The 26,471-nt window shown below is 41.8% G+C and overlaps 1 protein-coding gene across 1 annotated transcript in view; it reads left to right on the top strand.

Moving 5' to 3' along the window:
- Positions 1-25,985, top strand: part of C18H12orf42 (chromosome 18 C12orf42 homolog) — a 149,909-nt gene extending 123,924 nt beyond the window's left edge. Inside the window, exons 5-6 of the mRNA XM_028880259.2 lie at positions 21,432-21,797; positions 25,379-25,985. Coding sequence (XP_028736092.1) covers positions 21,432-21,797; positions 25,379-25,815 — 803 coding nt within the window. The 3' untranslated portion in view covers positions 25,816-25,985. The remainder of the gene's footprint in view (positions 1-21,431; positions 21,798-25,378) is intronic.
- The last annotated feature ends 486 nt before the right edge of the window (positions 25,986-26,471 follow it).

Raw genomic sequence — 26,471 nt, 5'->3', positions numbered from 1 at the left:
CCCTCATCTCTCTAAACTGAAGCCTTTTAACAATTCTAGAGACAATTTCATTAATTCATTACCCCTACATCATGCCTTGCATAGAACAGCGATTGCAATGAATTGTTGCATGAACTTGGTAAGTTGCAAGTCCTGTGTGAGAGTGGATGATGCATGGAGCAAAGGCCCTTTCAAGATGGAGTGGGCACACTGGTGACAGGAAGCTGACCGCGCTCTCCCTGGGCACACTCAGCAGTTTGTGCTTGGTGCATTCTGCAGGGTGATGATGCCGGAGTCACTAACTCTGCCATCCCTCTGGTTGAGAGTAGATACACGCATCTAGAGCAAGGCCAAAGCCTTAGTATTCTCGACCACTGGGAACACTGCGGGAGAGGGTGCAGTGTTCGTCTGCGTGCAGGCAGGTGAGAAAGCAGAAGGGTCACCATGCACAAAGGCGGTCTGCCCGTGTAGTGGTGACTGGCCGGTCATCAGCCAGCCTGTAAGGAGGAGCAGAGCTGGGGATAAAAGATTAGGACAGTTGAGACTTCGACCTGTGCCTACATTTAGACACAAAGTGAAGGATATAAGGAAGACATCGATACCAAAGTCAAGTAAAGACAAGATAACTGTAATTCACAATGACACGGGTGGTGAGGATAAAGCCAGTGTGGAGTTAGGACAGAGAGAGAAGCAAAAAGTAAGTACTGCTAGGAAGAAAAACCTAAGGATTTGGGAATAACGGTGATGGTAGGCTTATGGCTTCCTTGTCCCTCCCCAAGGGGCCATCTTTGCATCTGTTCCTTATTTACCTTAGATTGCACAGTGGATATGTAGGCTTTAGATACCAGAACTGGAGAAGCCTGTGTGTTCTGTGGAGAACGGCGGCTCTGTTTCCTCGGGCTGTGCCACCTAACTGCATTGCCACAGCTCTGAGTGTGTCTGCCTCCAGAGGACCTGGGCACAGTATCCTTTGCATCTTATTTTCTCTTTTATCAGGATAAAATATTGTGCAGGAAAAGAACCGCAGTTATTTTTGTATCACTGACATTTGTAATAATGCCTGGAATGTAGTAGGTGATCCATAATTGCTTTCAGCTCCTAAATGGTAAGTGAGAGGTAACCTATTCCACCATTGCCCATCCATGCTTACTGGAAATGCTCTTTCTGGAGAGAATCAGAACGTGGCATCCAACAGGTCCAGCATCCGTTCTTAGTTTTCTATTTAGGCATACAGAGGCCAGGGGTCCTTTTTCAACTGAGTATTTGAATGTTGGTGGGCCTCACGTCCCTTCCTCAAACAAAGTCACTTCCTCCAGATTGACACCACCTCATTAAATGAAGTCTTCTCTATGTGTGGCCCACAGTTTAACCCACTGGTAGAGAGACGTTCAGAGCAGTGTGGCATGACTTGAGGTAAATGTTGCCTTCACTTTTTGAGAAACATTGAGCTTTCAAATCTAATGCAGGGAGCTCAATTTATTTTTGGATGTTTTAGTGTAAGCATGGTCAACACAGGATAGTCAGTGTTCATCTGAAATTCTGGTTTAATTCTAGTTTGCCTGTTTTTGCGATGTCAGGCATGTCTCTAAGGCCCAACAGGCACTGCCTATGAAGTAAACTTCCTATTAGGGTAGCAGGATATGAAAGAAGTACTGTCTTAGTTAGGATTTCTGTTGCTGTGAAGAGACACCATGACCATGGCAACTCTTATAAAAGAAAACATTTAATGGGGTGGCCGCGTACAGTTTTAGAGGTTCAGTCCATTGTCATCATGGTGGGAATGTGTGGCATACAAGCAGACACGATGCTGCAGCTGAGAGTCCTACATCTTGATCGGCAGGCAACAGGAAGTGAACTGAGACACTGGGTATAGCTTGAGCACATATGAGACCTCAAAGCCCACCCCCACAGTGACACACTTCCTCCAAGGTCATACCTACTCCAACAAAGCCACACCTCCTAATAGTGCCACTTCCTATTAGCTTATGGGGGCCAATTACATTCAGAGTTTCCCCCACAAAACACACACACACACACACACACACACACACACATACAATCATGTGATTTCAGTGGTAGGTCATGTGAATAAAATTAAGGTAAGGACAGACCAATGTGACTGAGAAGTGTCAATTTAGAGAAGGTGACGAGAAAGGTCTCTTAGAGGAGGTTATGAGTGTGCAAATCTTGAGGGAGAAAAGAGGCAGAGCCAATCAGTGTCAAGGTCTGGAGAAGAAGCATTCCAAGCAGAAGTAACAGCGAAGGTGTGGGCCGTGAGTGGGAACAAGCTGTTTGGAGCAGTTAAGAGGCAGGAAGAAGGCCGCAGCAGTTAAAGTGAGAATGGTAAGGCCGGTGAACAGAGTGGAGGGAACCAGAAAATAGACAACCTTTTGGCCATCAAAAGACACTTGAGTGTGGGTGAGATGGCTCAGTGGGTAAGGATGCTTGCTGCAAACCCTAACTCTCCGAGTCTGGAAGCCACCCGATGAAAGGAGAGAGCCAGCTCCCATGAGATGTCCTCTGACATTGGCACGCGCACACCATAGCACACATGCACACTCTCACACACGATACATGCTAAAGAAGGTTTTGATGATTTTCTCCTGTAAGGGCAAAGGGAAGCTGGTGAAGGAGATGGCTGAGGGAATAATAGAACTTGATTCAACTTTTGAAAACATACACTCTGGTGGTGCCATGGAGAATAGACAGAGAAGTGAAGGAGTGGGCAAGAGGCCCAACAGTCAGACAGTTGCAGACATCTGGGCCCTCCCTCAATACCCCACGTGTATCCTGCCAAGCTGCTTCCAGTCCTTTTAAAGGCATCACAGTGTCCTGGGGAAGGAGTGTGGTCTCTGAAACCAAGCAGCCTTGGGTTTGAATCGGAATTTTGTCAAAAATAATCTGTGGGCCATTGGACCAAATTCCTAACTGTTGAGAGACAGTAGGTGGGGTGGGAGGGAGGGATGTAGAGAGGAAGTAGAAGAAGAAGAGGAGGGGGAGAAAGGAGGGAGAAGAGAGGAACAAAGAGGAAGAGGAAGAAGAAAAGAAAGAAGATGATGAAGAAGAAGAGGAAGAAGAGGAGAAAGAAGGAAGAAGAAAAGAATGAAGAGGAAGAGGAAGATGAAAAAGAGCAAAAGGCGCCACCTCATCAGATTGTTTGGAGACCTAAATTAGCTAATACAAGTACAATGCTTTGATTACTTCCTAGCACATCAAAGTGCTGGAGAATTTGCCCATTGTCGTCACTCAGCGCATGTTGCTTCCTGCCACGGGACACTGCTCATTGGGCCAATGGTTGTTCATCTACATCACTGTAGAAAGTACTTGTCATTTCTGTCATATTCTATTGGAATAAACAAACGATAGGCCCAACTCAGGTTAAAGCGGTGGGAACATTTTACCTGAGAACTGGGTAATGTGAAGGATTGGGATCAGTTTTGCAATCTGCCCTCGAAAACTAGAACACAATTGTCAAAATGCCCATCAGAGCACACACTTCCTGTTACTGAAGTCCACAAAGACTTTGTTCTAAGACAGTTTCCATCTTTTATCATGGACCTCAGTGCTCCCTCCCCCCGCCCCGCGGGGGCCCCCCCCCCGTGTGTGTGTGTGTGTGTGTGTGTGTGTGTGTGTGTGTGTGTGTTTCCAGTGTTAAGGATTGAACCCACAGTTTTGTAAATGTGAGGCCAGTGCTCTATCACTGAGTCACAGCTTCATCCTTCAACTTTGGTTTTGCAAGGCTGACTCTTCCTGTTGTTCAGAATACTGGCTGACACCTTGGCTCAAACCTGCTGCCTTCCAAGTGGAAAAGTTGCTTAATGCATTGTGTGTGATGAGCATGTAATAAGGAATGTGGGAAGGACCCTGTGCCGGAGCAGTTTACACATGCCCTGTAAATAGCACTGACTTCTCAGTACAGAAAATTCCAGTTAGTTGTCAGATCCAAGCAGCGTGGGGCCAGGGGCTCCAGCTTGGTCAGCATCGGATGCTTTGCATGCTGTCACCCTGCTTTGCCACCATGATGTCACTCAAAAAGGGAGTCCCTCCCTCTGCCAATGAATAAGGCCTTCTCTGCCAACACCAGTTCCAGCTGTGAACATGTAATCAGCTCTTCTATGGCCCCCAAAGGGTAGTCCCAGAGCCTAAATTTAATTTCCATGCATATTTGTCTCCTTCTCCGACTTTATGCAAAATCTACTTTGTCGCCAACACAGGCGCCAACTGTTTTGTTTGGATAATTGCTCCAAGTCAACCCTGAACTACAGGGAGCCCCCTTTTCCCCGAAAACACATTTTGGTTAATTTTTGGTTAACCAGATTATGGCTTTCTCTAGCATTTCCTTCAGACTTTCCAGGATAATTTTCTGTAAACATTTAGTTTATTTTGAAACAGTTTGACACCAATGTCAGGTTCGTTATTGCCTACATTGATTGGGTCATTTGGAAGAAGCAAATAAATGGGAGCTGTGTAGCCTAAAGCTCATCTTATATGGCTGTTTTTCCTTCCACGTAATTCTCTATTTTTCCTACTACAATTATTTGCTCTTAGAATGGCCGGGGCAATTTGTGGCTGTAGTAGAAAAGAGGGAACTTGGGAAAAGAACACTTGTAAAGCAAAGATCTTATTTTTATGGAAATGAATAGTAACTCTGAAGTAAGGGTGAGGCATATGGAAAAGAATAAAATATGAACAGAATATTTTAAAATAGACAGTCCTCAGCACTGTTCCATATGGCCCAGCAGTATTTAAGGTAACAGAAACCAGTGGCAGCTGCCTATTTATTCCTGGAGCTTAGACTCAGTTTACAAAATGGTACTTTTCACTTTGTCTTGAGTATTTCCTTTGTCTACCTCCTGGGTCTGGTTCTTTTAGATTTGTGGGGATGGAGTATGAGTTAAATTAATGAGTTACTAATTAAGACTTGTGGTTTTCATAACTTGTATCTCATTCTTAATGGAGTTGGAAATTACTCATAAGTCAACATCTCACCTACCCAACTTGGTCCACATGAAGACTAACTATACTTTCATTTAGTGTTTAGGCTTAACAGTATTGCTCATAGCTGAAACACAAATCAAAGAAATGATACCGGATATTAAATGCCATTGTCTAAAAGTTCAGTTCACGTATTTATGCCTTGAATTATACACAATTGCCATGTCTAAAGAGTCAAGCAGAAAATTGTCTGCCTTTTGCCATCAGTGCGGACACCAAATGAGTTTTGTGATTTAGAACTTTTACAGATAAAATGTGTCTCAATATACTTTTGTGTGTCATAGAAAATGAGGGTAATATTTAACTCACTAAATATGAATCTAAGGCCGGTTGAATGACTACATCATAATACGTTACGTGCGGACTTATCAAAAGAATGGTGTCTTTTTAATATCCTGGGCTGGGACGTAGCTTCATATCCTTGGTCACTGTCTTTGTCTCTTCTTGATTTTGATCTTCAACTTGGGTTTTGAAAATGAAATAAAAATATCAGTGGAAAAAGGCACATACAGCTCGACACAAACAGTTTAATGGATCTCTTTTTGTTTTTCATATTCAGTTGGGTTTCTGTTTTTCTGTGTGTGAGCATCAGGAGTCATCTTTTCATTACTCCCATCTTGAGGTTTGTAAGCTCTGCCAGGCTGCAACCGACCTACTGTCGTGACATCTGTTTCTCCATCCCTCGTCGGATCAATTGAGTTCATTTTTCTCTGTTGCTAAACTGTACTTTTTTTTGGCTGAATCTATGGGGTGTTCAGCTTTGTGTAGACATAGTGGCACTGGAAGTTGCCCCCTAATTCAATAATTCACCATGAAGACTGGTTTTTATTCTCATTGTGTTGAACAGGCATCTAATCAACCATTAATTTCCTTTTTGCTGGATGAACAGAATAACTGTTTCTGTCTTTCTTTTTGATGAGAAACAGAGGCAGGGAGGATGGGGGCCACTCTAAATGAGAAGGGGGGATTACAGGATTTGGCTACAGGGTGAAGGGTGGAACAGAAAAGGGTCAGAATTTGGGGGAGGCTTGGGGGAATTAATGGATATGTGCCTGTGGACTGTGAAACAACATTTTGTGTATTTTATGCTGGGCTTACAAGACTCCTCCTACCATTGCATTGGGCAGCCTTTAACAAGTAACTGAATTTCTCAAAGCCTACTTCTTTGCCATCTGTAGAAGGGGGCAGATAGAGCAGAACCCTTTTTACAAATCAATAGCAAATATGTACCTACCTGTTATCTTCACGTGGGGCCATGCTATTATCATGCTGCCTTATGAATTCAGCAAGAGATGGTGAAGCACAGAGCCACATTTATGAGGAGGTCTTCACAGTTTATCAAGTATATCATAGCACTCAATTCATGCAAGTGCACAGATGCCCCACGGCATCTGCCCGAGCAGACCATTGTGGAAGGGAGATTAAGCTCGCAGGTGCAGTTGTGGCAACTCAGGTGTGGTAATAAGGACTGGTTTTATTAAAACTATTTTTGATTTGACATCACAGAGTCAATCTGAATGGCATTAGTGAAAGGGAGGGGTGGTGCCTGTGTCTAAAATACATGGAATTTGAAAGAAAGTGGACCTCGGGGGAATATCTGATGCAAAGTCTTCTGAACTGGTAGAGCTTTCTGTGTGTCTTGTTCTTATTACATGCCATATTTCCTCATTGTAGTCTTTTCAATATAGACCTAAAATCTGGCCTCCAATAGCTCCCTGAGTATATCCCAGCACCTAACTTTATAAAGGACTAAGCTATGGCCTTTGTGGCCCTAAGAACAGAAGCCCACTGAGGAAATCTGAGGGACTAGTGTGGCTCATTTACATGAACTTGGACCTATTAACTCTGGCCAAAGAGTGGGGTACCATCTTGGAGCCTTTCCCACTGTGTATCTAGTTAAGATCTAAGAACATGAAGGCTTCCATTTCAAACATTTAGAATTGTAGAATCGCAAGTATTGGGTGGAGTGAGGGAGCAGAAAGAGTGAATCAAGATCATAGTGTAGTTTAATGTAGCATTTTATGTGTGTGTGTGTGTGTGTGTGTGTGTGTGTGTGTTTAAGATAATTGTTTGAAATCTTAGAATGGCTGTTTGTATGTTCATGTATTTATTTAGCAACTGTTTATTGAGAACTCAGAGTGGAGCACACTAGGCACCCTGTTAGACTCAGAAAAGAATAAAAATGAGTATTCTTTCTTTAGAGACTTACCTTTTTTTTTTTTTTAACAAAAGGAATATTTGTTCGAGACTTTTGGTTACAGTGTGTCCAATGAAGTTTTTCCCAAAAGATGTTTAGAAGACAAGGAGCTTGGTGTGAGCCTGTGAGCAGGCTGGAGCTCCACAAAAGACTGGGGGCTTACTTCCGGCCTTGAAGAGCAAAGTTTTTATGTGGGGGATTTTTTGAGTGGAGAAAGGGCTCTATGCTATGACAATTGGATCAGTGTTTGGACACACACACACACACACACACACACACACAAACACATATATATATACACACATATACACATATACACATATATATGTATATAAGTGTAGACACACATATACACACATATCTGTTAGGGACAGACTTTCCCAAAGTACTTCTTAAAATATATGACTAATTTTCTTAGAAAGTGTCCCTTATGGTTTCTGCTTCTCCTTCCCTCCCTCCCTTCCTCCTTTTCTCCCTCCCTCTTCCCTCTCTATAGGTGAGAAGACAACTTTCTAGAGTCAGTTTCTTCCTTGTGGGTCCTGGGGACTGAGCTTAGGTGTGTGGCGAGTGCCTTTACCTGTTGTGTTAACTTGCCGGCCAGAAAATTGCCTTATCCCTGTCCTCTACCAAAGGCCTTGTTCTGAAAGAGTGGAGCACAAATCAGCGAGGCTTTAATTCCTTCTTTGCAGGATAATAAAAGCAAACTGCGGTGATTCATGTGCCTGAGAATTTCTGTCATTTTACAGAAACACATTGCATGTCGAGCCAAGTGTGAGGGTATACACCTGCAATCCCAGCACTCAGGAGGTTGAGGCAGGGGAATGGAAAACTTAAGGCTATATATAGAGACCCTGCCTAAAAATAAAATAGGCAAGGAAAGGACAAGAAGAGGAAACTTATTTTCAGTCAACAAGTGCTCAAATCAGACTTGGATCTTATTTTAATTTTGCAATTTGTTATTTATACATACGTGTTTCTAGAGCATCCACGGTGATAAAATAAACATTCTGTCTCTCTCCTCTTGGAGGATGGAGTGATTGTGAAAGACAAGATTATCAACAAGCACTTTCAAATGTTGAGAGTTATAATAAAACAAACTCAGGGAACCGTGAGAACACGCAGCAGAAGGATCCACATGGAAAAAGAGTCCAAGGACTGCTTGGATAGTTCGAGTAGGAAGGGACTAGGGAGAACATTCCAGATGGAAAGGGCTGCCTGTCAATCAAGGCTCCGTATCCATCCCCCATGGAACTGAGGGTGCTGTCCTCTCCTGATTTCCTCTACCCGGGCGCCCCCGCCCATAACAGTGCAGCCAGAGGGAGAGAGGAGACGTCCATTCTTACTCTAATCTTTCTGTTTCTTGTATGTTTTACTCCAGACCTTTTAAGAGACACTTTTATCTTTAAACGATAATATGCAGTAGCCATCACCTCATTCCCCTCATTGAACAGAGAACTTTCTCCAAGCAAGATTGACAAGAAAGAGAGTTTATCTTGTGGTCTTTCATGTGCTGTTAAATGCATGGGACACCACTGAGTTCCATTCAGTTCCGCCTTGGGCTCCACTTTGTTTAAACTTTGACTAAAAGATACAGTGTTGCCAATGAGGCTAGACCCTGAGTCCCTTCTTCCAATTGTATTCATAGTTCAAACCTTCCTGATAGGTTTTTCATCCACCCCTTAGTATTTACTAAGAAGAATATTCAAGATGCTGGGATGTGCTTTCTCTTTTTAGAGCAGAAAGTTCTGCCTGTTGGAAGCAGATGCCATTTGGCTTAATGATTACATGTTCTTAAATTGGTATTTTAATTGGATTGCCTGGTTATTGAAATCCCCTGTGTCCCCAAGGTATATTCCTCAAATACTATCTCTCACCATAATGTCTGCTGCTTCTTCAAAGGAGCAAAAAGATACATAAAGAGGTGCTCATCACTCAAGGCCATTTGCCTCATTGGTGTCAGCTGTCAGCCCACTACATTTATTTAGACAACAGTAGGTTCGGACAGAACATATAAAGTTCTCTTTCTCAGCTGTGAAATATGATGGATGTGCCATACTGATGACCTTTACACAAGGCCACATGTTAATATTCAGGACCTCCCTTTTGTTGGACCTGAACAATGGCTGTCATTAAGAAAGCTTGGCTTGCCAATATGCCCTCTGTTAGGATGCTGGGCCACTCCTGATTGGTCACCAGGAAGTGTCATGTGCCTTTGATGGCAATGACATGGAAGATGTATGGTCAAAGTGCTGTGCTCAGAACCACTGCTGTGCAGAGGAGAAAACCACCATGACCCAAATAGCCCTGCACTCAAACAATGTCGCACCAACCAAAGACAACGTATTGGGAAGAAAAATGCTTGTAAACTGCATGTGTTAGAAGATGTATTGGCCAGACGGCCATAGGGCAATCTTTGAACTATTGAAATCTTTAGAAATATTGTTTGGTTCTGAAACAATACTTACAAACCTAATTAATCAAGCATAGATGGTTTATTTTCAGGCCTTCCACGGCGTGTTGCTTTAATGCAAGAATGGGGTCGGTTGGGTTCTTTTTACCATTTCATGGAGCCGTGCGAGAACTCAGCATGCAGATTCATGTTCATACAAGTTGAAGCCCTAAATTTCAAAATAATATGGACACAGATCTCTGGTAATGCCCTCGACAAAGGGTGGGGTTGAAGGCAGCCTGAATTCCTTTTTTTTCAATGGTTTCAGATTCCATGTGTAATGTTTTCCTTCCCATCTTTCCTTTATTCACCAGAATCATTTATTCATGCAACCAATTATGAACCATCTCAGAAGAGTTTTTGTGACTTTAGTAAAAGATACTTCAGGCTTTTCTTATACAGTAAATGCAATGAAGAATGTTTTTTTTCTGGACCATTAAATTCTGTGATTTTAAGTGTTTATAAATGTCCCTCCCTGTTTTCCTGTATAGTTTCATGTTTTAAAAGATGGATTGCAGCAGTGCATGTGTTCAAGTGGGGAAAATGAGAGCTGTGAAAACAATTTCATAGAAGGCTGAGCACTCTTCTAGGTGGTAACAAGCAGGAAGCAAGAAGCCTTTTTGTACATCATGACAGTTGTGGCTGAAGTTAAGTAAATCGTTAGGATGAAGGGATTGTCCAAGTACTTCCTTGCATGCAAAATAGTGCTAGACCAGACTGGGACAGTGTGAGTTCAACCTCTGAAGGTCAGCTCCTGGTTATTCATTTCAAGGCAGACTATCAACCCTTTGGATCACCTATGTATTCCGTGTTTCCCCACTTTGTTCTGCTGGCCTCTGTCCCTACTTTCCCGCTGGTTAGGAAACAGAACAGGGGAGAGAAGGGCTGTAAACTCTGTCCACAGTTATACAAGTGCAGACCACCCCAGGGAAAGCTTTAGGAAGAGGAGCGATGGCTGAATTTGTTCTTTATTAGGAAAACACAAAGTAAAAGCACAGCGGAAGTATTGTCTTATGTTCTCCAAGACGGCCACAAAGAACAACACAGTTGACTACAAGTAGCTGCAAGCATTGACAAGGTGTGGAACAGTAGAAAGTTGAGTAGACTTGTGCTGGGAGTGTATGTGGGTAGGGACATTTTGGATGAAGTAAGCAGCCTGTAATAAGGTCAGCCTGTCTATGGCTTGGCTACTCTACTCCTGAAGAAGCAGAGAATATGGCTTCATGACCTTCTGCTGGAGAACCATGTGGTCCAATGATGTTAAGAGAAAGTATATCCTTCCCCTCAAAGGCAGGGGTGGGCTCCCTTGCATACACCAGGGGGCCTGAGTCTTGACAAATGGCCACCTTGTGACTTCTTTATTTTCTCACACTCATGGCAGACATCAGTGAACCTTAACACAGTCCTCAAATTCTTTAAAAAAACTTGGATCACAAATTTTTTTTGATGAACTGTTGTTTGAGACAAACCTTGTTTGCCCTCCTGGCATGGGCACAGGCACCATGGTTACTAGAGCTGGGATGGTGAGTGTGGCAAGCTGACAGATGTGGGCCAGTCCCTAGGTGATACGCAGGAAGAGGAGCCTGAGGAGGTGAGCATGGAGGATGGTAGCCTTCATACTGAGGCGTATCCATCAGAGAGGGCAAGTGACTCCTTCCCTCATTTGTCCTACCTACAATAAATTTTTGACTGTCTAGTAAATACCAGGGATGGAATTAAGAATTCGCATTTGCCTTCACCAAACTCGCATTCTGGTGAGGGGATCAAACTTAGGAGCAACCAGGCATATGGCATGTTAAACTATTTGAATAATGGTACCTCAGAGAAAGGAGTCAGATATGTGGCAGAGGAGGCCATTTGGGAATGAAGTGGGGACTATATTTTGTTTCAGAAGTTAACTGTTGGGTCAATTAATAGGAAAAAAGATCATTGCATTCATCTTTTCTCCAAGTTCTGTCTTTCTTCATGAGATTTGAATTTGTGATCTATACCCTTTTCCTTCTCTCTAAATAATTTCCTTTAACATCTCTAACAGGGCAGTGCTACTGGGAAAGAATCCTTCAATTGCTTTGTGGCCATTGCTGTTCTCGGAAATTTTAAATTCGTCCTTTATTGTTAAATGATATTTTTTTGGGATATAGACTATGTTTTTATTTTTGTCTTTCAACACTTCAACACTTTGAATATTTTATTTCACCTTCCCATTATGTGGCTTCTGAATTCTGTTGTGATTTAATATAATATAATTTTAATTAAATGACAATACCATACATATTGTATATAAATGATGCTTTGAAATATGTATAATTATTGACTGACTCAATCATACTAATCACCTTATACGTTACTTTGTATTTTTGTGATATGAACACTTAAATCTATTCTTGTGGTGACTTTTGAGAAAGATTGTTATTAAATATTCTCACTATTGTGTATCATAGGTCCCTCCCTGTGATTTTTTTTTCTGGCTTTCATTTAAGATAGTGTTCTTTCTTCCTTGGCTTATTTCAAGAGTCTTTCTCTTTAGTGCTGGGAGACTGGCTCAGTGCATAACCTGTCTGCTGCACAAGCCCAAAGTCCTGTGTTTGATCCTCCAAATCCATGCTCCTGTAATTCCAGCCCTGGGAAGGTAGAGACAGATAGACCCCTGGGACTCTCTGGCCAGTTTAGCTGATTCAGCAAGCTTTCCAAGCCAGTGAGAGACACTGTCTCAAAAAAGACAAGATAAATGATACCTTAGGAATGACACCGGAAGTTGTCCATACTCACAAACACATACACATGCACCTGCATGAATGACATCCACACACGCACACATGCATGTGTGCACACATGCACATGCACACACACACACACACACACACACACACACACACACACGTTTACATGTTTTTTTTTCTTCTCTTTGTGTTTGACTTTTGCAGTTTAAGAATGATGGTCTCAGGTGGAGGATTTCAGTCTCTGTTTTGCATTAATCTTGCTTGATATTCTTTTAGATGCTGGCCTCAGTTGTCTGTCGTTGACTTTTGAAAGTCACATCTTCAAACAGCTTTTCTGCCTCAGTCTCTTTTCTCCCTTGCTGGTATTCCAGCTATGTGGATATAGTTGTTCAGTTGTCTCACTTCTTGTACAGTCTGCTCTTTTTAAAACATTCCCTCTTCTCGATTCTTCCTCATTCCCTTGGCCAGATGCACTCTGTGGATGAGTCCATCAAAGACATTTTTCATTTCTCTTACAGTATTTTGCTTTAAATTTCAGACATTTCATTTTCAGTTTTTCTTAGAGTCCTCATCTCTCTTTTTACCTCACCCAGCTGTTCTTTCATGCTCTTTCCTTTCTGCATCAGAGTTTATGCTAATGAATCTGTTTTAAATGATCTGATAATGCTCATGTTGGTGTTGTATCTGAAAACGTTTCTTCCGCTTGCTTTCTCTCTTCAGACTAGGTTTTTATTTGCCTTTTGATGCTTCCCAACTCTTCATTCGAATACCAGAGAGATGAACTGAGTAGTAGGAATGACATCAGTCCATTTTTAGCATGTGTTTTCTGTTCACCCAACTAGGTATTGTGTCCCGTTTAGCTGTGTGTTTTAGCTGTGGCCCCAGAGGCTTCAAGTTTCTCATGTTCTTTTCCCCCTTGTTTGGACTCTGAGCTGCCCTTACTTGTCTTCCTCAGAGAGAACCTACATCTTGAAATTTTTGAGTTCTCATCCAACTTCATTTCACTAGAACAGTGGTTCTCAATCTTCCTAATGCTGCGACCCTTTAATACAGTTCCTCATGTTGTGGTGGCCCTCAAACATAAAATTATTTCTATTGCTACTTCACGACTGTAATTTTGCAGCTGTTGTGAAACATAATGCAAATATCCATGTTTTCTGATGGTCTTAAGTAACCCCTGTGAAAGTGAGGGTCACGATCCACAGGTTGAGAACCCGTGTACTGGAGGGAGCCAATGGTAAGGCTTGGGAAGTGTGGGAAGCTTCTGTAATCTCATCTTGTGATGAAGTCCCAGGCTCAGGCCCTGAGATGTGCAAGTACTGCTTAGGTTGTTTGTTTTCTTTTTAGGTTAGACAGGGAGAATGGAAGGGGAGTAGCATGGGAAAATTCCCTCCCTCAGTTAGAATAAAGTGTTGCCATGCTTCCGTCGTGAAGAACATTCTGCTTATGCTTTGCAAAGCTCCTCCATCCCATCTCCCTGTCACAACCTTGCAGAGATCTTTCTCACAAATTCACCTTGAGAATGTGGTAGAGGTTTTTTGAGGTAAAATCCACTAAAATGTAGGAACCACCTGAAACAGGTCTCCAGGCCTGAACTCTCAAGTTCATCCGTAGCCAGCCGCCAGTGACTGATCAAGTCGACTATTTCAATGTTCCCACCAGTGCATGGCTGCACTGGTAACTTCTCCAGGCAAGCAAACCCGAGATTGACCTGTTGGACTCAGCTGTCTCTCCAGAGTTTGGGGGTGGAAGTTTCCCCTGAAAACTCAGTTCTCTGATGGGTTTAAAGAAAGTCATCGCCACCATAAGGATCAGCATGTTAGTTTCCAAGCTGTTTACATGATGGAGATCGTATCGTTCACCTTCCCCAACACTTTTGTTCTTATAACCCCAACCTTTCAGGTGAAATACCTTCGCAAGTTGGCCAAGCCCAAACTACTACATCCATCCGGGTTCCCGTTTCCTCTTACCTGCAAGGCTGCCAGCAGCCTTCTTTCTACGTGTCTGCCACTAGTGTCTCATCCTGATCATCTTTCAGTCCTTTGTGAGTCACATGCGAGCTCTAGACTCCTCCCCAGTCCCTTCCGGCTTACTTTATTTCAACCATTGGGGCTGCTTTCAATGGTCAGGGTGGTATTTTTCTTTACCCCTGAAGTGAGCAGATCCTTTTCAGACTCCAGGTCTTCTGAGACGAAATGTCACTGCCCCATGTCACTATCCAGGAATCTCTGTCTTACTTAATCTTTTGACTTTTCCTTGATACTATTCACTATTTGTAACCGTTTGACTGGGTTGTTTTTCTTTCCTGTAATACACAGTAGTTACTATGCTTCTTGAGGGTAAGGACCTCATTTATATTATTCTCTTGAATCTCAAGATCAAGTATAAGGTAAGGCACATAGTAGGTTTTCAACAAATATTTTTGAATGAAGGAGTATATAAGATGAGTCTCTGGACTGTTGAATGTATATTTTTTTCAGGAGGTATAGAGAGGGAGGTGTGTGTGTGTGTGTGTGTGTGTGTGTGTGTGTGTGTGTGTTATGTGTGTTCTGTCTACATGTTCATTTGTCTGTATATATGTGTAGTGTATGCATGTGGAAGTAATAGCTTGACATCAGATGTCTTCTTCTATGCTTTACACTGTTTTTTCAGGAAGGGTCTCTACTGAACCTGGATATCACCAACCTGGGCATGCTGGTGGGACAGCGAGCCCAGGGATCCTCCCATCTCTGCCTCTTCAGTACTGTGATTACAGGTGACAACTGCTGTACCTGGCTGTCAGGGGATGAGAACTCAGGTCCTCATGCTTATGTGGCAACCAATGGACTGAGCCCTCTCCACAGCCTTTGAGAAAGGATAGTTGTTTTTAACCAACAACAATAAGAATGGCTAAGATATGTACTTCCTATTGCCTAGCATTGCTCCAAGCCTTATTTTATTAAGTAATTTATTTTATTCCAAGGTACATAATTTCCAGTTTATGGGAGCACTTAAGTAAGGGCCAAAGTCTAGATTTGACTCCAACAGTCTAGACTCAGGGCTTGTGTGTGCTTGATTTCAAATCTCCAACATCTCTCAGAGCTTGACACATCCTGACAAGTCTCTTGTACTCAAACTCATTAGCTCAATCACGAGTCTTAGTCCGTCACTGGGAGAAAAGGGGAGTGAGAGGCGACAAACATTATTATGGGCTAGGAATACCTTTAAGAGGTATACTTTTTGTTTGTCTTAATAGAATGGAGAGTATATTTATGATCAATGTTTGATTTTAGATGTGAGAAAACAAAAGGAATTAGGTGTAGCCTTTAGTCCTACCTAAATGCTAGAATGGACTTATGGGAATTAATTGCCTTTAGGTCTTAGGTCGGTGTTTCTGCCAGGCTTTCATAGCACAATCATGACAGGGGTAGAATGACCGTTGAGTAAAGAGCTAAAGTCTGGGAAGCGAAGACACACGGCAGCTGAGAAGAACGGCCGTGCGAAGGGGCGGAAACCTTACTCTCTGGATCTAAAAAGGCCCAAAGACATGGAAGTTAACACGTTTGCCTTTGTATTGACTTGAAAATGAATATATAAGCTTGGTCTCAATAGTGAGTTCCAGGCCCTCTAGGCCTGTTCCCACTCCACCTCCCCCAAAGAATATACCAGCATCTATCATGATTTATTAAAATGACTCTGCAACTCAAAGAGAATAAGAAGTTGCTTTGGTAAAATGCTTTCAGCTCTTAGGTTTATTTTATGGTGTCTTTAAATCTCCTGTCTGACACAATACTATTTAAAATGAAGTTAGTAGCTGATAGAAGATCTATGATGCAAATAGGAGACCGAGTTACTGGTGCAGCAAGGTGACTGGCGCATTTTCAGCACATCACCACTACTACCACTACCACCAAAACACAACGGTCTATAATTGATGAAATATTGATCCCTGTACCAGGAGCCTGAAAGCATGGTTTGAATGAGGGATCTCATATGAAGTATGCATAGGTTCAAATCCTGGTTCTGCCAGTTTTATTCACCACTGGTTTTATTCCACCTTTTGAAAATGAGAATCTCTACTTTCCTGTGTTAGACATACTGCTGGCACCATTTTTTTTTTTATGGCTAGGGCCTGGATAGTAGAGCAGGCCTAGCTTGTGGTCAGTGCCCAAAACTTGTTAGCTGATGTCATAGGTACTTCATCAAGCCCAGGATATTGCATTCATGTGTATCCTTGGGTAGGTACCACCAGCATGTATTATGAAGGAGCAAAACAAAACTTACCCCAAATTCAAAGACCTAGATCCTGCTTTCAGCTCAGCTAGTGATATAGTCAAGATGATTATTTTTTTCCCAGCTTCAATTTCTCAGTAAAATTTGTAAGCCAGAGAAGTTTATTGAGCTCAAGTGAGAGGGTTGATATGAAAACAAGTAAAATGTAAAGAAATACTCAAGTTATATGGAGTATATATGCTGGATTCTGAGATGGTGTCTGGATGCAGAAGATGTCTGAAGAGAAAGATGGTATTGATTTTTCAGCTCATGTTCATGATTATTTCTGTGTATAAAACTGTCAAGAGCCTTGGAAACCCATATAATTTACACAGGTCAAGGGCTCTCTACACTGATGATATACTTTAAATCACAAACGGCCCTCACAGCACAGATGCTTGGGTCCCTCTCACTGGGTTTGCCAATGGTGGGACATGATATGTATTTCAAAAACGTCCAATATGTTGTTCTCTAACATATATCATCCAATGTGCAGCCAGGGTTAGGAAACAATGAATTAGACTTAGGTGTATAACCTTCCAAGAAGTGCTGGACTTCAGGCCACAGGCTGTGGAATTTGGCTTAAATTTTGTTACTATCTAGGAAGGAAAATTAAGAAAAAAGGCCATTGAAGATTGCAAAAGAACTTTGAACACTTTCTCTCTCTATTTAAGACCAACTGGTTGTTCTATTCATCTAGGTCACCTGGCAGTGGTATCATAGAGATACCAGAAACAGATTCATGAATCTGTGAAATTAGCAGAATGTGGTTTGGTAGGATTCAGTTCATTTTCCTGTAAATCAACTGATACATGTTGTCTTAAAAAATGATTGCTTGTATTGAGTAGTATCTAATCTGTGGCAGAGTCTTAAAAATATTGGTTGAATAATTAAATAAATAACCACAATGACCACCCATCTTAATACTTCATACGTAATATGTAGTGGTTTTATTGTTTCCTGTACACAGAATGCCTAATATGTCATAAGTGCAAAGTTACTTGCCCTTCTGGGAAGGGGTGGGATATTTGATGCAAAGGTGCAAAATTTAGTCCCTCAGAATATTTCCACAGAGTTGGATGTTGAAAGTGGTTAGTCTCAGATAACATTTAAATTTTCTTAATCCCAAACTTCCTGGACATGAAGGGAAATGGGATGTATATAAGTGCTTCAGATCTTACATCATATCCACAATATTTGAACAACCAAACAAGAATGGACTGAGTATCACTGATTATAGTGGTATTCATTTTCCTTTTGGACTAAGAAACCTAGGACTATACGTTTGAAAAATTCTATATGTTTCTCTGCATTTAGGAAAGCCTGATAATTTTTGTCTACCATATCAAATTGTGAGGTTTAAGATGAAATAACAAATCACTTTAAGTGGAAATCAGACATTCAAGTTAATATGATGGAGGTAGACCAGATATCTAGATCTAAGATTTGCTTGTGAACAGAGATTACAAATGCATTCCCATTGATCTAAGATGAATATTTATAAAATTATGTTCTAAGGTGAAGATGCTATGGAAAGAAGTAAATGGTTGTGCCACTCATAGGTCTGGCTATGTGCCCAACAACAGAAACTGGTAGCTTGTGCTTATTCAGAGAGCAGTTGTGTCATGTATTATACACTACATAATTAGAAGGCTAAAAAGATACACTATTTACAAATTAGAAGGTTTTACATTCTTAAGCATTCTTGTTCTCTCTATAAAATGTCTGTTTTGCCTGGAATCTCCATTTCTTCTTGGCAATAAAAGGATTGGAAGGTGTCTGATCCCTTCAAATGGGACAGATACTTTCAGGATCACCCCACTTCTGGTATACCAGAGCATTTTCTATGATTAGCCCTCAGTGTAAAAGGTGGTTTTGGTAGAATGTGGTAGTTAGCATGGCCAGTATCCTCTTGGCCACCTGTGACTCAACATGCACAATATATTTCCTGGTACTTTAGCCCAATTCTTCTACATGGTAGGACTTAAGTCATTCAAACCACCACTTCCCCTTCCCATCCCACAACTATCAGATTTGGGGTCTTTCTCTTTTCGATCTCCAAAATACAAAAAAAAAAAAAAAAAAAAAAAAAAAAGAAAGATAGAAAGAAAAGGAAAAGGAAAGAAAAAGAAAAAGAAACCTATGTTTTGGGTGAAAGAGTTTTTTATTAGTGATTACTCTAGGATAATGTGCATAAATTAGAGCTATAATTTATGCAATAGTTCTGTGGCTATTGTGGCAAATTACCACAAAGTAGGCAGGTTAAAACAAGAGACCTTATTTCCTCGATTTGGGGAGCAAGAGTCAAAGCTTTGACTGCAGGTTCTGAAGGAGGATTTATTCAATGCATGTTTAGCTTTTGGTAACAATTCTTGGCATTCCTTTACTATTAGAAACACCTCTTCAATCCGTCTCTCCCGCCCCGTGGCGTTCCTTTATATCTGTATCTCTGTTCTCTTCTTATAAGGACACTAGTCCTACTCGATTGAGGACTACCCCAGGGAGCTCTGCTTGACTCTTCTGTGTAAAGAATCAATTTCCAGCTAAGGGCAGATTCGTAGTTACTGAAGTTCAGGGCTTGAATCTATTTTCTCCATAATTCATTTGGTCATACTGTCACAGACTCAATATCTTTCTGCAAGTTCCCCTTCAGTTCTTAAAACTAGCCTGCTTAGCACTCAACCCAGGGAGATTCCTAAGCCCTGGAGATTTCTCTTGCCCTACACTACTTCCTGCATTGAAGATCTTATCTTATGTCACTGTTATGTGAAAAGACATGTCATTAAATACATCTGCACCATGAATGCTAAACTATTTTAGCTATCTAAATTTTATTTTTGTCTAATTAACGATTAATAGAAATTCCAGCATTTGAAATGCTAATTTTAGTTTATTTTCTTGAAATTTTGCTGTTTTCATTGTGTGCTTTACATCTTTATTTTTAAGAATTATTCTTTCATATAAGCTTGCATTTACTATGTAATAATGTCAATATTTAATATTTATTTTCTACATGCTAACTATACTCTAAATACATTGTGCACACCTTCTAATCTGTTCTTTATAATATTCTCAAGAGTTGTAATTCTCCGTATTTTATGAATGAGAAACTGAGATTGTGTAACTTAAAGAGACATTTCCCAGGCTATCAAGCTGTCTGTGAATTGCAGAAAACCATGATTCACAGCCAGCTTCAAGTTGTAGTACTTTCACTGACTTTTACTACTATTCTGAGATGAAAATAACATATCTTAGAAATAAGCCAAAATTTATGTTTTTATTTATGCAAAACACAGAATTGCAAGAAGATTGAATTTGGTAATTAGATAAAAATAAGCTTTGTCCATTCTCATACCCCTCCCAACATTTCTCATCTCCAAAAAGATCTCAATTGCTTTCAAATATAATCCTAAATATCTCTCTCTCTCTCTCTCTCTCTCTCTCTCTCTCTCTCTCTCTCTCTCTCTCTCTCTCTCTCTCTCTCTCCTATATTGCTCCTATATTGTCCATCCAGAGACTTATTTTTCTCTTCTCCTGTTTTTTCTTTCCCTTTATATCTCACCCATTACTTCTGGTGAGAGGTCAGAGTTGCTTCTTAGCGATCTCTTTAAGCCTTCTTCTCTCTATTTCCCTCAGGCCACCATATTGTCCTCGCTGTGCCCATGGCTCTCCTTGACTACAGAAGGCTCTCTCACTTTTACTCTCTCCTTGGCCTGGGACTAGCCTAGCTGCTTAGGATGCCTGGCTCCTGAGCCCCAGAGACCTGCCTGTCTCTGATTTTATGACATTAGGATTACAAATGTGCCCATACATAGGATTTTTTACATATGGTTCTGGGATATCCAACTCAGATCCTCATGCTTGCCAGGCAAGCACTTTCCTGGCTGAGCCACGCCCCCTAGTCCTCTAAAGCAGCTTTCAGCAGTGTGTTTTTCCCCTTGCTTGTGCATCTAAAGAAGAGTGGCCCACTGGACTTGTGCTTTGGGGTTGAGATTCTGGGCTAAAGTTCTAACTCTGTTAAGTAATGTTTATGTGATCGTGGCCCTGTTACCCGTTCTAAGTGTACATTGGCTTCTTGGGGTATTGTAAGAAATGGTCACAAAAAATGGGTGGCTTAAAATAACAGAAATTTATTCATTCCATTCTCGAGGCTAGAAGTCCCAAATCAAGGTGCCTGCCTGGGTATGCTTCCTCTGAAGGCTCCAGAGAAGGGCTGTTTGCGTCTTCACTCTAGAAGCTCCGCATGTTCCTTGACTCCTATTCCCTGTCTCCATCTTCACGGGGCTTCACCTGTACCTGTGTCTCCATGAGGCATGCTTGTGTGTGTCTCTGCTTTATAATAAGGACAAACAAGATGAATGTCATATTTAATTATATTTTTAGAAACTTTATTCCCAAACGAGGGCACATGTACAGATATTGAAGGCCCCATGCACAGGTGTACAGGTATTGCAAATTAGAACTTCAATACAGTTTTTTTTTTGTGGCAGGAACTTATTCAAGCCAGTTTCCAGACTATGAAATGGAGATAATAATAGTTTCAGCTAGCTGTAGCTTTTGCAAGGGTTAAGTGGCAGCTATGTCCAGGGCATCCTACAGTACCTGCTTCATACCTCTGACTCAGAGTATTCACAGCCCTTTACACCTCTCTCCACACCCTTCCTACCTTTTTTTCTTCCATGTAGATACCCCAGTTCCTGTCATGGTCATTTATTTTTGCTCATGTTTGAAACAGAAAACACACACAAAGCCATATATAACTTGATCCATGCTTCCTTTCATTAATCTAGAAGATGATTTTGAAGTGATTTGTTCAAACTAATGTATTTCCCTTTTACAGGATGTGTAGAAGGGACTCATAGTCCAATGACAGGTAAAAGACCTCTTTACACTCACCAGAACACAGTCCCCAAGTCTCCCATGAACACAGTTTCTTTCAAAGAAGAAATTCATGGAGAAGCCTGTTCTTCACTGTCACCATCCAGGGAAATGGATAAAGGCGATTTGGTCTTTACTGCCAAAAAGGGAATGCAGAAGCCACCTAGCGGACCACCCAAGCAGGCCTGGACCAGCCCACTTCTGGAAAAGCAAGCTGCAAATAAACCTCTTGAGAGATCACACTCAGTGAATACCATTTCCTCGGAAGCTGCAGGTAGACACATACCGTGCCAGAACCATCTCTTGGGCAACTCCAAGGGGGATTCTGGTAGGTATCACATCGTGGTTTCTAACGTTTCTCGTCTCAACTTTCTGGTTTTAACTACAATATAAACGAAACCACTGGTTATTGAATCAATGGTGAGCCATATTCTAGAAGTGTGACAAGAGCTTTATTGGTGAGAGCTTAGGCTACTTGTTGACAAGCATTACATTTGAGGAGATGTCAGGTGCGTATTGATGACAAGTTATTGATAAGTCAGGTGTTGCACCAAACAGTAGCAGTGACATCATTATAGCCCCCCTATGTATAAAGACTCTATGTTGAGCATTTTATTTACAAAACCAACATACAACATTTAGGCAGCTGACTTCCTACTTTACAAACAAAGAAGCTGTGAATTAATAGGGTAGGGTAATATGTGTGATAATTAAATGTATCAACTTCAGCTACCATAGTAGGAAAGATTATTAAACGTAAAGAAACAGAAGATGGGGAAATCGTTCTGTGGCTAAGGCATTTGGAAGACCTGAGTGTGAATCTCTAGAACCCATGTGAGCCGGGCATATGGGCACATGTCTGTGATCTTAGTGCTTCAAGTGTGAGAATGAGAGGCAGAGGAGACACGGGAATCCTTGGAAGCTCACTGTCCAGCAACCAGCCTGGACAGTGGTGAAAGACAAATGGGGAGGGTGTATCCAACAGATGAGGCTGTCTGCTGACCTTCACACACATGCTGTTTTATGCACAAGTCTGTGTTCACCCATGTGTGTTTACACAAGCATGCATATGGTAGGCACACAGGTACACAGGCATATACCTGGGCACGCCACACAATACTTTTAAATGGAACATAAGAAAAGGGTTTTGGAATTGAAGATCTTTTCTCAAGTCTCAGCTCTCTCCCACATCAATTCTGTAGCCATGATACAGTTAGTTGCATGGGTGTTTTGTAAGCTTGGTCTTTTCATCCATAAATCAAGGATAATTAGTTCTATGAAGACTACTTGTACTTGGAGGGTTCATTTTAAAAAATTACCTAAATGCAGTAGAGACTGTATGATGTTGGTGGTGTTTATATCTAGGAACTGTCACGTAGAAGGATTGGATTGGTGTTATGTAGCTTTCTTGAAATGGAGATTTTTTTGGGGGGGTGCGGAGAGGAGAGAGATTTCACTCCAAATGTTAAGACAGGTCCTGTAAGATGGTCTGCTGACACTGAGTCAGAGAATCTTTTATTTCTGAGATGTTGGACCCAATGAAAAGAAGCAGATTATGTGAGTTGGCTAACACTTTTTAAAAAACATATGTGTGTATATGTATGCATGCATACATGCACGCATGTGAACGTGTATGTGTGTGTGTGTGTGTGTGTGTGTGTGTGTGTGTGTGTGTGTGTGGAGGTCAGAGGAAAATCCTATATCTCATTCTTAGGAGTCTGCCTCCTTTTGAGACAAGGTTCATTGGTCCACATCTTCCTAATTAGATTAGGCTGGCTGGCCAGAGAATCCTGGGGACCCTCCCATCTCCACCAACCCCTAACTCTGAGATTGCAAACACCTGTTCCCATAGCAGGCATTGTCACATGGTCTCTGGGGATCTAACCCAGGTCCTCATGCCTATGAGGCAAGTGGTCTATCAACCGAGCCAGCTCTCCAGCCTGGTTAACTTTTTGGGTCTTGCTCTGTATAAGGCAATGTTCCAATGTGCACATGCATCTTCAGCTCTACTCTATATGGTCCTTCCACTGAGATAGAAAATGTAACTTTCTCATGCTATAGAAGCAGATTTGGAGGCCTATTGGGGTTCTCTTTCTGTAGGGCTGAAGTCAGGATTCAAGCCTCCCACCCTGACTCCGGGTCGGAATATCCTTGTACTAACAAGTTGACAGGGAAATGGTGGTTCTTTGGTCTTAAGCACTTTCTGCGTTCTCAGGGCTTAACACTTTGTTGTGGTCTCTCCTCAGACATTCAACTAGTTTAGTTCTCCATAGTCAAGTCTTTAATGAAGTATGACACACTTGGTCTTTCATAAGCTTTCTTGCTTTATTTTTCTCTTAGGATTTAGCACCAAATTAAGACGTCTAAGCTTTCTTATTTCTTATTCATTTCTTATTCAGCTTCCTTCTCCTTCCCCCTCCTCTCCCCACAAAGAGACTGTAGGCTGTGTAAGTGCAGAGATAACGTTCGCCTAATTCCCTCCTGTGTCCCTGATGTCTTGAATGCTGTTGGGCCCCTATCAGGCGCACGCATGTTAGCCAATGAAGAAATGAAAGAACAAATTTAATTTCATCAGCAATAAGTGCCATGGATAGCGGAAGCTCCACGTTCCCCGTGAGAACAAAGAGATTTAGGGCAGCTGATGTTTCAGGATTGGACTCTGACGGCCTGGATTTTGTTAGACTCCACTGTCACACTAAACCTCCTGCTGGTCCAAAGCATCATCATGCTTACTGGAGTCCTTCAAAGGAAAGGATGTCCGTTTTTCAGCTTAAGAGAGAGGAAAACATGCTCTGCCTAGGTCATGTCCTATTATGCTGAATTCCAGAATTTCAGTAGATTCTTCATGCGCTGAATATGGACAATAATTAAATATATACTATTTATATACTAGGGCTGGAAGTCCATAATAATAGGTATTATTAGGAGCTTGCAAAGCACCGAGTTTGAAAACCTTCACTTACTTAGACCTTTGGAAGTGTTCCATTTTTATGTCCAGGAATAATTCTTACTTTGGATCAGTCAGATCCAGTAAGCTGCTGTTGTTTTGTTTTGTTTGTTTGACAGGTACATTGAGTGCACAGTGGAAGATCAGTACGTATTAGGCACAAAGCAATGTGGTGGGAATTCGATTTAACTCCTTAGAGATATACTGGCTGTTAGGTGATGCCGTGCATTCTAATTTTATGCAATTTTGAACTGGAAAATAATTCTGTGGGCTGTTTCAAATATTTTAGGAATTTCCCTGTTACTAAAAAAGCCCATTAGAGAGCTGCAGGAAATGATTTAAAGTGTGTAAATTATCTTAATTTATTAGTGAAGGACTAGACTTCTAATGTGTGTAGGTCAATGTGTAGAATTTCTCAAACTAAAATGGAAGACTAGATACATAAAATGCAGATAGAATATATAACAGTGGAAGTGTGATTGGGGAAAGAATAAAAATTTTACTTGATATTAATGTCAGCATGAGGGTGTGGTGTTGGGTCGATTCAGCTTCGGGACCATCTACTTTGCGTTTTCTTTTCAGCTGGTTTTACAGTTTCTAATAAAACCCATGGCATAGCTAACTTCTGGGTTTTCTTTCAGATCACCAGCTGTCAGTCTGAGCGGCCGTTGATCCTCGCTGGCCTATCTAGCGTGATTCAATAACTTTCTCTTTACCAACTTCCCAGAGTTAGAAGCTCGTGTGCCCGTGTTAGTCCTTCTCTTTCTCTCGGGGGGTGGGGGGGTGGGGGGTGGGGGTTGAACAGGTTCCTTTGAAACTGTTGTTGCCAGCAAAGGACTAGTCAGCGTTTGGACTGTGTGACAACGTGGTTAGGGGTTTTTATTTTCTCTCTCCATCCCAGCTGCAGTCGCGCGATCCTTGTCCAGGCTCGGGTTCTATTATCACTCTGCTTTGACTTCCAGGTCCTGTGTTGAGACCTTTCACCGCCATCGGCCTCTGCAGAAGTACCAGCCAGAACTCCTTTTCCTCACAGATCACCTATAAGACGTCCTTGGAACCTGAGCAGCAGAATCAAGTGGCTGCCTCGAGATCCTGGACAAGCACAGATTCCTTAAGCGTACGCGGAAGCGCAATCGGAAGGGGCTTGGCTGCAGTAACACCAGAGATGACCCCCAAACATCCTTATACCGCCAAAGAACATAGGTCAGAGACAGTTCTTGCCTTCCGTGGCCGCGCAGCCAAGGAGCCACTGCCTATGCTTGTGGGCTCTTCTTCCCATTTATTTTCCAGGAAGTTAATGAAGGTTTGCTCCTCAGCAGAACCTCGCCCACCCCGGCGCTCCCTTACGGCTTGCTCACAGACTCTTTCGAGGCCGGTGGTGAATGCTCACTTACACTGACTGCTGAGAAAGAATTGTTCTGCCAGTGTGGCCCATCTTCCAATCAATGCCTGCTCAGAACAACAGAAAGGGCCTCAGATGGATTGGTTTCCATAGAACCATTGTTAGGCTTTGTGAAGCATTTTTGAACCTAATAAATAATGTCAAAAGTCCCTATCGAAGCCCAAAAATGTTCTTTTTGAAGCATTTGTGATAGTATTTTTGCTTTGCCCTGTCTCCCTCTGTTACAAAGAATCTGTGCTGCACAATAAGGATCGGGTGCACCGCGTGCCACTTTGCAGCTTGGCCTGCCGGGATCAGAAGGTCGGGCTTTTTGTTTTGCTGATACAGGTAAAAGGTTTTATTTGCCAGCCTCCACTTAGGGCTAAGGATAGTTTCTCAGGGCCTTCAGGATGTCTACGCAGACATTTGGAAAACATAATCAAATGCCTGTAATTTAATAGTTAACATGAAATTTGATTACACCAGAAGGGCCTAGGGAAATTCTTCAGGCTCTATGAAGGGTTTTGTGTCAGAAACCTGAAGCCAGATCCAGATCTAGCTGGAGGCTTTGAAACACTTGGAAGTAAGTTTAATTTTTTTTTAAAGGAGAAGATTCCAAAGTTTCTGATTTGTAATAGAAAAGTCTGGCAACTTAGGGAATGTACTATCAAACT

Source organism: Peromyscus leucopus, chromosome 18 (assembly GCF_004664715.2).
Source record: "Peromyscus leucopus breed LL Stock chromosome 18, UCI_PerLeu_2.1, whole genome shotgun sequence".
NCBI classification, from domain to species: domain Eukaryota; kingdom Metazoa; phylum Chordata; class Mammalia; order Rodentia; family Cricetidae; genus Peromyscus; species Peromyscus leucopus.
The sequence above is the reverse complement of the archived record's forward strand: the minus strand, read 5'-3'. Positions and strand labels throughout refer to the sequence as shown.